Raw genomic sequence first — 14270 nt, forward strand, 5'->3', positions numbered from 1 at the left:
GTGTATTGTGTTAAAAATTCTAAGGATTTGTGTCTGTAGTTTTTTCGTGAGAGCCGGACACACACCTCCTCTCCTCCTCTTTTTTCCTCCTGCTCCAAGTGACAGATCTGTCACGTTGACACCTGCTTGCACACCTCGGCCTCCCGGTGTCCCCCATGTCGGCCAAAAAGCAGCGAGCGGCTGACACCCTGCAGGCTTCACTTCTGTGTGCATGTGTGTGTGTATGTGTGGCGGGTGGGGGGTGTATGTGTCTGCAGCCCTGGAAGCTGAAATAAAAATCTCCTCCATTGCATCAGTTAAAGAAAAACCTGTTGTCCTCTCTAAAGTGGAGTTGTGCATTTTAAGAGTGTGCATGACCGTTGGCATAGCTCTGTGGACATTTGTGGTGGGATGAACGTGCACATTCCTGCCCGGGTGTCTTTCTGTGTGTGTGTGTGTGGCACGGAGGCACTGGGCAGGGGTCCCATCCCCTGTCACTCAGAAACAACAAGCCAATCATTCCTGTGTTCTAAAATAAGCTCCCCCCCGAACCCCCCTTGTCTCTTCTCCCCCCTCCTCACATGTGCTCCACTCATCAACACGTCTCACCTTCAGAGTTACAGGGGACAACTGAGGGGGGAGGACAAGAGGAGGAAAAAGCTGACAAGAGGAGGGCACTGGAAAAGTTTGGCAAGAGGTTTAAAACCTGCAGAAACACCCGCTAGCAGTGCAAGTCTTGTTTAGGTCTATAGGGGGCGATATTAGGACTGAAAACGATGCTCGGTTTAACATACTCGCATACTTGCTTCAACTAGGGAACAAAAATATACACATATACACACACACACACATATATATATATACACATATTCTATTTCTACCTCATTTTCTTATTTTATTGTATTGCTACAAGTATTATTATTATTGCTTATCCTTGCACACGCTGTTTGATGCACATTTTCCTCTACTCGCACCCATCTTGTGTTTTTTAAGAGCTGACGTAACGTGAATTTCTCCACTGTGAGATCAGTAAAGTCTTATCTTAAAACCAAAAGAAAATGCATTGAGCCTCAAGCGCGTTTGCCTTCCTCATGTGTTGCAAAGACAATGAGCACATCTTGATTGATTTACGAAATTGTTTGCAAGGCAGTCGAAGCAAACTCGTAACAACAACACAAGTTTAACGGCAAGTCTGACTCAGTCTTATGAATGGATAAAAGTCCCTTAAAATCTGTGTGAGATAAATATGTTTTTACCTGAAAAATATGGCCAAAATATGACCATCGATATTGCGAAGACTTTGCGTCCGTCCGTCTGTCTGTGCTCAGTATAACTCCAGTCCTGTTACTGTCAGGGTCTTCAAATTCACAGGGAGCATTCTTGGGACACAGACCTTGGACAAGTTCAGAGATGGCTAACCTTGACTTATTTTAAGAGGTCAAAAGGTCACATTCTGTTTCCTATTTTTATGCTCATATATATATCAATATAGAAAAGCTCTAATGAACACAATAACATGCAAAGCAGCTATTGTTGTTTTAATATCATTAAACTTCATAAACATATGTAATTACAAAAAAAACTGCTCACATTTTCAGATGATAAATACACAAATGCAGATTTATTTATTTTTTTCTTCAGATTTTTCAATACTAAGACAATTTTTGTGTTACTTGTGTGACATGAAGTTAAACTATTAGTTAAATCAAATTTAAATTACATGTTTGTATTTTGAAGCTTTATTAAACAAATTTCTAACATGCAATTGTTGTTTCCAATATTAATTAGATTTTTTTTTTTTTTTGCAATAAATGGCAGTTGTTTGCAGTTTGTGTCAAAAGTGGCCCTTAAACTGAAAATGGTTATTCTAAAGTTCCATGAAGATAAAATATTATAAAATTTATTCATATTCAATCATTTATTCTTTTTCTACACCCACTTACTCCCATTAAGCGTAGCTGCTATCATTATTACGATTATTAATTAATAATAATCCTTTTTGCGTGTTATATTCTCACTTCTTTAAAAGGCCATTTACTTATGTCAAAAAATGCAGTGCTTCTCCTGTCTATATTTGTAAAATTAATTTTGCTGCCATGTACCAAAAAAATTATATTCATACAAGTTCCTTTTATTGTGCCTGTTTTTTGGAGTCTTTGCTGTGTGTGCTTGAATAAGATCACAAGAAGAAGAAAAAACTTTAAGGAACACTGTACCGTGACTTTGTGATGTCATACAGTCTGAACTCAATCACTTGTTGCCACATAAAAATCACTCCCACAGCACTCAGCCGCTCTGTGACGTTTAATTTTTCATCACCATCGTGTGACACTAAGAAGCTATTCATAATATCTGTTTTAACGGCTCAAAGTTGTTTGTTTTATATACTTAAAAAAACAAACAAACCCTGGCTTAATCACCCTCAAAGCACAAACAAATAACATGACACAATCTTCTATGATGTCACAAAGACATATTTCAAGCTTTTTAATTGCTTTATCAAAAACAAAACAATGGGTAAGAATGCTTACAGGTACACTCCCAATTGCATAACTAATTCATAGAAAATTAAATTATTCAGATATTGATTACATATAAACATTGTGACATGAATAGATATATTTTATTTGGCTCAAAATTTCAAAAGGTGTGTGGTGATGATGCTGCGTGCTCACAAAAAAAGTGTTTCAGTCGAGTTCGGGGTTGACACACATGACCCGATCTAAAGAGCCGGCGCAGGCTTGCGTGAGTGTTTTAAGTGCCGGGGGGGGGGGTCACGCGGTTCTTTATATACACAGCTTTCTGCTATTTACAGAGCAGTTATGTCACAGAAGGGGCGGAGTCATTCCATGAGTCAGAACTGATTGAGTCTGACATCAAAATGGATTCACGACGGCATCACGCCAATATGCAAGAGGCTGTTGTTTCTTAGAAAGTGGTAAAGACGTCCGGTCTGGAGTGCGTGTTAGAACATCCCTGTAGGGGGAGGGGGTTAGTATCCGGGCCAGCCCGGTTACTGTCCACACTTCTGTCTCGGTACGATCCACAGCCAAAGCTGCACCGTAGCCTCCCCAAGGCTGGATGTCCCAGATGAATCCCTTGAAAGAACAGATTAATAATCCCTCGATTTAAATCTGTTTATGCTCACTAGAGCAGAAGTTTGAGTTGTTGCTTCTTGGTTTGTGTTTGTCCACAGGTCAGCATGCGGACAATTTTATTTGTCGAACCTTCTGAAGCATAAAGACGCACTCAGTCCTGGGTGTCATCTCGCTCCTGCAACAAATCTGGAGTCAACTTCAGCCCATGTGTGCGCTGACCTGTGAGGTCCCACCACCCGGCTGGCTCCCGGCCAGTCCTAAAGTCCGAGAGTCAAACAGGAAGCCCTGCTGGCCTTCGCTGACAACGCCAAGACTGTCCGTTAGGGTCCCGCTCGGAGACGAGCCAAGGAAGGGACTCTGGTGGTTAGCAGTGGCGGTGGAGGCCATTTTATCAGGGCTGGCAGCGAGGCGCGGCAGTTGAGGGAATGTGTAGCCGTAGAGACTGTAGGGCGGTGTGTGGAGGCGTAGACCAGCATAACTCTGCGAGGAGGCATTTGACAGGTAGCCAATCTGTGCAGCAGGCAGCGGCAGAGAGCAGAATCCTTCGCCATCGTATGTTGGGGGAACTCTGGTTGCGGGGAACGGCTCTGGGGGGTTGCCATAACGATGAAGCGGGTGCGTAGGGCGGCTGCAGGTGTAGTCAGGTGGACTGAGAGGGCAGACCTGGAACGGCGAGGAGCATGGGGAAGTGGAGAGCAGGTGAGGAGACGCTCCGACACCTCCGTGGGCCCCAGGGACTCCTATGGAAGGAAAAACCAAAAATGTCAAACTCTGAGCTACTTAATTTGACCCAGAACACTGTTGATGAATTAAAAAAAAAGCTACCTTGCTTGGCCATGCCAGGGATGTCTTCAAACGTGAGGGTCCGTAGAGACGGGCGCCAGAAGGCGTAAGACTCCACCAGAGCCTCCAGGCCCATCCTGTAAAACACGGCAGGCAAAAAAACACTGAGTACGATCTTTCATCGTAGGCGCAGTTGCAGCGGCGCTCTCGTTGTACATTACGCCAGCCACCTGGTGGCCATCTTAGCCGCCTGAGGGGGGCCTCTCTCCCTGTCTCCATGGAGACCGCAGGTAATGAGGGGCATAAACGCCACGTAGCTATTGGCTGATGCCAGCCGGGTGCTCAGAGGTAATTGCTTTCACACGGCTTTTACGGGCGAATCAGGACGAAGAAGCAGGAAGCTGCAGCTACGATTTATGAGGTGGGACTCCCCTTCCCCCCAATCCGCACCTCCCCCTTGTTCTAGGTGGGGCAGTGCGAGTGCTGTGTTACCCCTCGTTAGCGTGAGGATAAAAGTCCTCCCCCCCGCAGGGTTGTAGCCACGGTGATAATTTAGACAAGGTGCCCGGAGCGGTTCTGTGCGCTCCAAAGCAGCCTATCAGAGCAGAAGTTTATTTAGCAAACTGTTTAACTCTTCCTGTAATATTTAAAGGGAAGGTTTTTTTTTCTGCCTTCCTGAGTTTAACGTTTATAGGGTCAACTGTCAAGGTCCCTCGGTTATCCAGTTTGCCGTTTTCTACCTTCTTCCCTCTCAGATTTTCTCTCTGCTTCTCCCCTGTTTCATCCCTCGTTTCATCGAGGCCTCGGGGGAGTGGCTGTTTGGAGACCGTCGACGTTTTACTGGCATGTTGTTTTAATACCGTGTTTATATATATTGAGAAACGTGTTTATATTGATTTTCTCCGGGACGCTCTTGACTTTTATTATTTTGCTGTTGCTGTTTATGTTTCCGAGGCTGGCTGGAATCTGGCGCTCCGTTTGCATTTGCTGCCGAGGTTACATTTTTCCCCTCGCGGGGTTCTTTGCCTGCAACTCTGCAACTGTTCGTATTAATGCGCCTTTAATGTCTGCACATATAATTAAAATACAGCACTGATTAATATGTGGAAACCATAACGTGTCAGTAGATTTTGAGTATTTTTGATGTGATTTTGCAAATTTTTCACAATAATAATAAGGACACAGAAGAAGAATTCAGCTTTTCTCCCATAATGAAACCACAAACAATCCAGAATATAATCCTGCCACAAGAAGGGTTTTAACACAAAAAAATTGTGATTTTTTTTTTTGAATGTCAACCAAAAAAAAAAAACAATTGCAAAATGACAGTATTTCCATTGAGTGATTGAATCCCACTGCTGGGTTTTGTCATATTGCAATATTTTCCATAATTCTAATAGTCATGATGATGGTTCACCCAGTCCCACTAAAAATTGGCATTTCATTTTTTAATCCAATGTTGCCATAACATCATCTCATAACATTAACAAGACAAAGTCTCTGTCTCTTACTTCATCCACAGTACTGTGTCAGGTATTTTATCATGTGACTCTTTCTCTACATCATATTACCCATAACAGTGGAAAAAGTGTTGCCATTGTGGTTTTTCAAAATAAGGCTTTGTCAAACTGTTTGGAAAATCACCTTATGCAAGCATAATTTTTTTCTTTTTTGCAAAATAGACACGTTTCCATTAACCATGTTTTCAATTGAGTTTTATGAGTAATGGAAACCCGCGCATCAACACCACATGACCCTTTATGCAGTACATCAGTCGTCTCAGTCAACAATCTGAGAGGAACTGGACCCATCATGTCAGTTACACAATTGTCATCGTTCTGCCTGAATTTTCCAGAAAACCACAAAACTGGTGATGCCATCAACTCATCCTTTGGATCTAATGAATCCACTTCAACACGACTAATATAACATTTTAAAATTTAAAATGATATAGCATTTTGCTGAATTTTTTTTAAGATCGGAATTTCCTTCTTCCAGCATTCCCCAAACAAAGGCACAGTTTGAATATTTCTCCCACACACTGTGAGCTGTGATTGGTTGAGCTTGTTACATGTGGCCCGTTGTTTGTCAAACAATCATATTACAATTAGCAACCTCATTTACAAACAGCTGTGTACATTGCAGCAATCATCTTTGCTTGCTTTGACCTTTTTTAAATCCGCACGCATTGATGCCGATGTTCTTGTCGAGAATTTTGTCCGGGTGCTGCCTCCTGCAGTTGTACTCTGATTGCTTTCAGCAATGACACTGCAGACGGTCCTTCCCAAGTGCAGGACCAACAGACTGAAAAACTGCTTTGTCCAGACTGTACAAGTCCTCACTCAGGAAGAGGAGGAGTAACAGGAAGACAGGGGACTGGAATGAGAGGAAGAGTAGTAGCCAGTAAACCAGTAGCAAGCTGTATGTTTGGTATTTATATTGTGTATTTATATTTATATTTGCAAACTGTTTTCCTTTTTTACTTTCAATTTGATACTTTGTGTGCTTTTTGCCTTGTGTGATCAATAAAGTTCTGTCTAATCTAATCTATGATGATGCTCATTTATGCTCCATTTACATATGTAAATCAATCCGTGTATTTCAAGGGATGCAACTGTCACCGTCCAACATACTTCCATATATCTTTTACACTGGCATGGATGTTAAGCAACACATGTACTAGAGGGCAATGCCACTAAATACCTCAATACTTCATTGAGGTATGCTCCATTGGCTTTCAGATAATGGACACAAATATGGATGAAATGAACAGAGTGTGCAGAAACGGCTCCGTCCACATTTGTATTTAATGTTGAGCAGAAACGATTCTTTGCAGGGAAGCCAGTGGTTTGGACATGCTTTAATAAAATAAATGGAGATGACAACAGTAAAGTGGACTGCAACAATTGCTCTGCAAAGTCATCACGAGGGATTGGAAAGCAACACAAGCTGTCTTAACGAGCATGCAATGCTCGTTTGAGCGGTTATTGCGATTCCTGCTCTCACCGTGCTGCTGAGATTTCTGAACAAAATGATGGCAGAGAATCACAGCTAAGCCGCAGCTTTTAAGAAGCACTTTTCTTGGTATGGAAAATGATGCATCACAAATCTACTGGACGCCAGGAATCATGTGGGCTGTTTTTTTTATTTTTTTTCTGTTTATGTGTTTGTGACATGGACGAAAACTAAAAATCAACAACTTTCAGAGAGAATCTTGTTAAACTAAACTGCTCACAGTCGTTACATGTTATAGCAGTTGTAACTTCTGGAGATGATTTGGTTGGCATTCAGTATTCATCCTACTTTTAAGGATTAAATCGACAACCCAGACCAAAAACTATCACATGGGCTGTATTTATTAATGCCAGATAAAACAAGCCGTCGGCCGTAATCTTTGTCTGGTGGGCCACATCCAGTCCGCGGGCCGCTAGATTGTGACCTCTACACACAATCATGGGAAGTCTTCTGTCATAAAACTGAACTCACCGGTTTCTACCAGAGTCCCTGAAACCTTTGGCAAATGGGTTTCTGTCAATTTTCAGCCGTGTAATCTGAAGAGCAAAACAAGACAATAATTATGGCCATGCGGTATCTGAAGCTGTTACACAATCCAAGACAATATACACAATGCATCGGATCACAAATCTTCTTTTTCTCTGTGAACTTTTCATCAACATTGTACATTACGATGCAGATGTGTCTCATATATTTTAACTGTGTATCTGGTAAGTATTAATATCATGCAAATAATGCACTGTGTGTGTGTGTCTGTGGGTGGTGCTCAGGCCCAGTGCGGTGACCCGCAGAGGGACTGTTCGAGGTATCGGCACTGGATTCTAGCACTGCAGCTTAAGCCCATAGTGCATTCCAAAAAATTATGAAAAACTGGAAGATTTATGCACAACAGGTGTCAACTGAAGTGGGTGGAGCCCTTTGGCAAAATATATCCTGTATGTTTTTATTTTTGCCACAATATTCCTGCAGGATAAAGGATGTTGCATCAACACGTGATACTGTTGTGTTAAGGTTGTGTTGTTTACCTGCTGGTTCTGATATGCTGTGACAGTGGTGAACACTGTTTCAGGGAAGGAGAAGGTTCGGGTGCCTTCACCAGCAGGGATGGCTCTGACTGGGGACAGCTCCTCACCACACTCCTTAAGGATGATGTGCACACGCGGCTGATACTTATGCATGGAGTGGAGAATAATCTGGAGGCAGAAATGATTATTTGCACACTTTTCTTTTGAGGTCTTTCCTGTGGTTTCAAGCACCACCTTTATGATGTCACAAAGCACTGTACATATGCTGCACAAAGTTTGATAGTCTCATCTAAAATTACCGTGCCCCAGCACAGATCAGACCAAAACCTCAGTTAAATATATATATTTTGGATTTTTAAAAGTGTCCATTCATCATAGCCAATTGAAATCAGTGTAAAAGCTAGAAAACAGGAAGTGAGGTCACATCTCATGCTTTGATGTATAAAAACCAAACTTGGTATGTGGGCTTGGCATGCCTTTGTGAAGAAGCACAAAATAATTTGGTCCAAGAGTTGCCTTGTTACTGTAGTGGAGATATGCGCTCTCCAAGTGCGCCAACTTGATACGATTCATGAACATTTATCGTGACACTTACATGGCCCTGGTCATCCAGCTCGTTGTTGGTTAGTTTGAGTTTGTCGAAGCTGACCACCTGGCGCATCCACGTCTCTCCTGAGGCTGGCGAGTCCGGGTGGATGTACACTCTGGGCGGCACAGGGGAGTCGGCGTTCCCCGCGACCATCCACTTGGAGCTGTGGTACACGTACCTTCACAGATGAAACACGAGTTATGAACTCTGTTTGCGATTCCTTTCCTCCTGCTCACATTTGACAAATATCACATTGTTCTTTCACATCAATGTTTCATAACAATGAATTACGAACAACTACGCTGCCAGCTGGAGTTGGCAAAGGATGGTAACCACAAAGGCCTCCTCATGTGTTTGCTGTTATACAAATTAAAATTCCTGCAAAAATGTAGTTATTTAATATAGTACCCATTTAAAAAAAAAAAAATCTGAGTGCAGGCGTAAGCTTCAGCACCAGTGAGCCTTGCGGACTATTTACATTAAAAATCGATCAAACATTCGTGGATTTTTGTCAGAGTTAGTGAGCATCTTTTGTTGCCAAGCAAGAGAAAAATATATGATAAAGAATATATGATAAATAAAAAATAAATAAATAAATAAAAATAATAATAATAAATAAATAAATAAATGATAAAGAAATTTATCACACTTTGCATGTTGTATTCACCTTCAAAGAAGGTGAATACAACATGCAAAGTTTTTTCGAGCATTTTTTTAATGTCAAGACTTTACATTATGTGCACAGAACATGTAAATGTATGCTGCCATTAATGTTTGCCAGTGCAGGCTTCAGACATATACAAACAGCAGATCTAAGGGCTTCCAGCTGATTTTCCAGAGGCTTTTTTTTTTAATTATGAAAGATAAAATATGGCATGATCAGAACTTGCATTTAAGGTTAAGCATTCTTAAATTTATATTGCCACTGAAGATCACCAGCCATGCATTTAGGAGGCTTCAAACGTATGGATGCTGTGCTGCTATGGCTTTCCAGCTGATGTTCCAGATACTTTTTTTTTTTTCAAAACTTTAAATAGTCATCACATGGCGTGCACAGAACATACACAGATGGCAGACATACAGTTAGGAGGCTTCAAACGTACAGACACCAGGCTGCGAAGGGTAACAATGCATAGATTTATGAAGTAATTGTTTCATTTAGTGTTTCAAACATTTCAAAACAACAGCGGTTTTCTGAAGGAGGTGAATTTTTCTGGTTACTTTGATTTTGTTTTTCAAGACTGTGAATCAGTTTCTCAAGCAAATTGTTCATTTAGTTAAATGCTTCAGAAACAATGTCATTATGGAGGATTTAAACCAAACATCCATCCACCCAGCCACACAGAAATGAGTATGTAGGTCTCAAAAAAAAAAAAAAGTCAGCCAAATGTGCAAAAGTCTTACTCTCCCCTTGTATTTCAGTATATTTTTTTTTTTTTATGTTTTTTCTTTTGGTACATTACTAAAAATCCATTTTTAAAAACATCTGATGTTAATTAAAAAAGTAAAAAAAAAAAAAAAAAAAAAAAAAAAAGGAGAGAATTGCTTTCTATTTTCATTAAGAAGGTAACAGACTTTTTCACACCACTAAAAACCTGATTAGAGCTCAGATAGATCAGGTGAGAAAATGTGGATAAGAATCAATCGATTAGTCTGACATTCTTAGAAAACCCTAAAATAATTCTATACTAAAGATGTCATGCAAGATATTGATTTTTGGTTCATATTTAGTGGTTATCACATGTAAATATTCCAAAGCTTCTTTTTTTTTTTTACAGAAATGTTCTGAACCAAGACATTTTCACAGTATCACGTGCCTTCAAACATATTTTTCACGTGGTGATTTTTCATGTGTCTAACACACATATATGTGTGTTTGTCCCCCCCCCCCCCCCCCTTTTGTATCTGCACTATTCATACAATTATCATATATGCCATTATTTTTCAAAATCCACTGATTTTGACCTATTCCTTTGCTGTGGTTATTTTATTTTTTATATATTTTGGCTGGGTTTTTTTCTATAGCATACTCTATATTATCATTATTCTGCCACGTGTATTGTTATGGCAGATTCTGTTAGTTTTTCACAGATTTGCGGTGAAACTTTGCAGCATGCTGGAAGGACACGATTTAGGTCTGACGAATGGCCTCTGCTAAAAACACCACCACATTTAATTAGTCATGTGTTTAGTGCGTTCGGTTTGAATAAAATCGTGCAGACGTGTCCGCAGCTGTGCGCCCTGCGCGTGCGCGCGCACGCAGAACCAGCCGGGTTCTTCTCACAATGTGTGCACCAAAAAGCAGTTTGTGAGCGTTTGCAATGACAGACCTGGCAGCGTGTGCAGACGTCTGCGCCCTCGTAATAACAGCCTGTTTCCTCGTGCGTTATAACGACATTTGTTAGTTTGACCCACTGGGTGGAGAGGTTACACATCCAAAAGGGACGCAAAACCTCCGTGACAAATCACCGCTGCCAAGCGCCATTTGTGGACACACAAGTGGAGCTGCACTTTTTGTTTTTCCCCCTTGAGGCGCAGCGAAATCTAAATTAAGACCAGAAAATGAGTGGAATATTTAGATTCTCTGAGGGATTTAGTCTTTTCTGTGGTTACAGCCCTGTCATCATGACCTTTCACTTTTGCTCCATTATCTCCTGAAGTGAATTAAGGACAGTCAAAGTATGTGCCAGTCTCACCTGTAGCGTTTGTTATCCACGGGGATTATATCCATGGCCACGTAGTACTGCTGATGTGGGTCCAAACCCGTGATCTTTACGCGCATAGCAGGGAACATCCGCCTGACAGGAAGAGCAAATAAATCCTCAGAGCTGGCTTTGAGCATAAAAAAAACAACAGAATAAGAGCACCAATAACTGATTCAAAGCCGCTTTGCCATCATTCTACCTCTGCTCTGCTTCATCCGCCAACATTTCAAAATAATTTTACGCATTTTCTCAAATTCTCTGACGTTGTGCGTAATTCTCGATTTTCTCCCCGCATCATCTCTGCTCTGTTCCTACCGTCCGGCCTTGGTGATGATCATTTCCGTGCCGATCTCGTGGAAGCGCTTCCACAGGTCGGATCCCTGCAGATCCACCCGGGCCTCCTCTCCGGTTCCGGTCAGCGGCGCGGCGCACAGGGCGGCGGGCTGCGGGCTCTCCAAGAGCGCGTCCTCGCTGTCCGCTGCTCCGGAACGAAGCAAGATTGACATTAAACGTTAAATTAAAAAAAAAGAAGAAGAAAAATAATCTATCCAAATTTACATAAAATATATCACGGAGCAAAGGAAAATATACAGTGAAATATATGTTAGTATATGCAAATAAATGAATTAAAAAATAAAACAAAATTTCGCTTTAAAATACGTCATTCATTTTAGGTGGTTTTCTACAATTTATAAGGACAGTGAGTTGGAATTAATAAAGTTTTTATGAACATTTTAATAAAGTGGTCATACGCAACTCTACTCTGTGTTGTATAAGAGGGCAGTGCACTTACAAAGAAAACATTATTATTAATAATCAGAGATTAGCTTTAATAAAAACATTTTAAATGATCACATTAGATTTTTTAATTATAATATCATTTTTTGAGCATTGCAAATAAGATTTTCTGTTAACACATTGATGCATCCAACAACAACAGCAAAAAGCATGTTTTTAAAATCCTATTGTGCTTAAAAACTCTTCCACATTTTGCATATACAATATAAACATTACAGGAGCCCCCTTTACAGGCACGACTCCCCCATATAATCACTCCATATTTAAAATTAACTGTTTAAAATGCCCTGAATTTATTTGTAATACATTGTTGGAATAATGTTCAGATATTACAATGCAAAATAAACTTCATCAGCTGACAAATTCCATTCCTTTAGGGAGAAATAATTAAGCAGGAAAACAGTGCGAATAGCTGCTTAAATTTCTCTGACGATACGAATAGATTTTTTAAATTTGCTTGCAAATTAGAGTTATTAAATAAAGTAGAACTTAGATGTTGTTTTTATTTATGTTGTTCAAAAATATTCACACACACACACATCTCCCCCTTTAAAAAGTGGAGTTTGTGTTTTTCTACAGACCTTGAATCGGCCTGCTTTGGCACGTTCCCTCCTTTATTACGCTGCTAATTGGCGTGTTTATGATTGCGACACAACCCATAAAGAGCCTCACATTAGTCACACTCACTCCACTCAGATATTTACAGGAGCACAGCACAGATTTATCATATCAGACATAATCCCGCACCTTCTGTCATCTTTAAAGTCTCAACTAAACTGCAACAAGTCAAACAGGAAAATGGTCCCATTAGGAGTTTAAAAGAAGACTAAAACAACTGTTTATTTATTATTTATATTTTATTAAAACATCATGCAGTTGCAAATTTGATTATTAATGATATATTATTGGTGTTGTCATTGTATTGTTAAGAATTTATTATGAGCCACAGTAAAAAAAAATATAAAGTTTTGTTAATATTTTTTGTGCATAATATGCACACGTACAACCTCATCAACATTAAACACGTGAATATTTTGTATGCTTTGTTGCTGTAAGATAATTTGCATTTTGCACAGTGATGTCATGAAATGATCTTGAATTTTATTTATGCATCTATATTTTTAAATGCAAACCCAGGCAATTAAATGGGGGAAATAACTGTTTAATAGTACTCCAGGTCCAACCACAGCAGGATAACTTGTAGTATTATTATTAGTAGTATAGCAGCAGTATACTTACGGGATCCTTCGCTTGCACATTCGGCCTCGCTCGTGCACGCCCTCTCGGTGCGCGGCCCCGGACTCCCGTTGATCTCGGTCACGTCCGTTCCGTGCTCGTATCTGGGGGACAGCGCAACTTCTGCGGCCGTCTTGCGCCTCTTCTCCGCGCCGATCAGCGCCTCCACGGAGAACGCGTGCGCTTTGACGCTCAGGGCGCACGGCGAGCGCCTTTTCTCTGCCATGTCTGAAAGCGAGGAGGCCACGAGCTCGCGGAGGAGCGAGGAGATCTCCCAGACCCACGCTTCGCCGTGCCTTTCGGTGTGGGACCCCTTGCTCTGTCCCACGCGGAACCCAGACGAGCTGCAAGAACGTGTCCGTTATCCGTGCGCGCCGTGCGGGCTTTTTTTTGGAGAGCGTCAACAACCGGAGCTTAGAGGAGAGCCGGAGGACGGGACCTGTCAATCACAGCCCAGAGCCACCAATCACGACTAATCACAGCCCTCCGGAACTTTTTCCCCGGTCCCGCCCGCTGTGGGGGCCGCTCGTGCCGCCCTTATGTGGTAAACGGAGAGCGCGTGAATGCGTGTTGGAACGCGAAGCATTGTGCGCGTTTCAACACAAGTGGAAACGCACGGGCCTGATTCGGCTTCATATTGTGCAAAAAGTCCGTCACTGGCTGAACATTTATATCTAATAAAGAATGAGGGGGAACTTTGTAAATGACAAACTGACTGAAAAATCTTTGAAATGTAAATTACCCAATAAAAAAAAAAAAAAACACCCCAAAACAACCATCATTAATTTCACACCAATATGAGGCTGTGGTCACATTAACGTCATCAAAACTTTAAGATAATAAAGCAATGAATCAATCTGGTGCGCAAACAACAGATTGTCTTTAAACGCACCATCCTTTAATTTGAAGGCCGACTTTTCATTTGCTATTTATCCATTTGTGTAAACTGTAAACTGTTTACTGCAATGGAATTCTGGCGTGAAAAGTTTCTTTCGCGCGTTTTTTCAAGCGTCAACAATCCGTAGCAGCGCGTGCACGTGCT

General features: G+C 41.2%; 1 protein-coding gene across 2 annotated transcripts; it reads right to left on the minus strand.

Moving 5' to 3' along the window:
* Positions 1-2455: 2455 nt before the first annotated feature.
* Positions 2456-13804, minus strand: tbx18 (T-box transcription factor 18). Of its 2 annotated transcripts, XM_034162431.1 has the most exons (9): positions 13232-13804; positions 11510-11672; positions 11186-11287; positions 8496-8667; positions 7901-8068; positions 7347-7411; positions 3903-3997; positions 3265-3817; positions 2456-3211 (listed from the first exon to the last, which is right to left on the minus strand). In XM_034162431.1, exons 1-8 carry the CDS (start codon positions 13452-13454, stop codon positions 3276-3278), a joined length of 1530 nt encoding a protein of 509 aa, XP_034018322.1. In that variant the 5' UTR covers positions 13455-13804; the 3' UTR covers positions 2456-3211; positions 3265-3275. The 2 variants fall into 2 exon arrangements, with proteins under 2 accessions (XP_034018322.1, XP_034018321.1); XM_034162430.1 differs by having other exon boundaries at positions 2456-3817.
* Positions 13805-14270: the final 466 nt, after the last annotated feature.

The sequence above is a fragment of the Thalassophryne amazonica genome, chromosome 21, assembly GCF_902500255.1.
Source record: "Thalassophryne amazonica chromosome 21, fThaAma1.1, whole genome shotgun sequence".
In the NCBI taxonomy this organism is placed as follows: Eukaryota; Metazoa; Chordata; class Actinopteri; order Batrachoidiformes; family Batrachoididae; genus Thalassophryne; species Thalassophryne amazonica.

Bases quoted from the DNA above. Each gene is read 5' to 3' on its own strand.
- tbx18 (XM_034162431.1), bottom strand. From the start codon at position 13,454: ATGGCAGAGAAAAGGCGCTCGCCGTGCGCCCTGAGCGTCAAAGCGCAC. The intron at 7,412-7,900 runs GTAAACAACACA...TTTGCTCTTCAG, and splicing joins CAGCATATCAGAACCAGCAG to ATTACACGGCTGAAAATTGA. The intron at 3,998-7,346 runs GTGAGTTCAGTT...CGTGTTTTACAG, and splicing joins AGGGACTCTGGTAGAAACCG to GATGGGCCTGGAGGCTCTGG.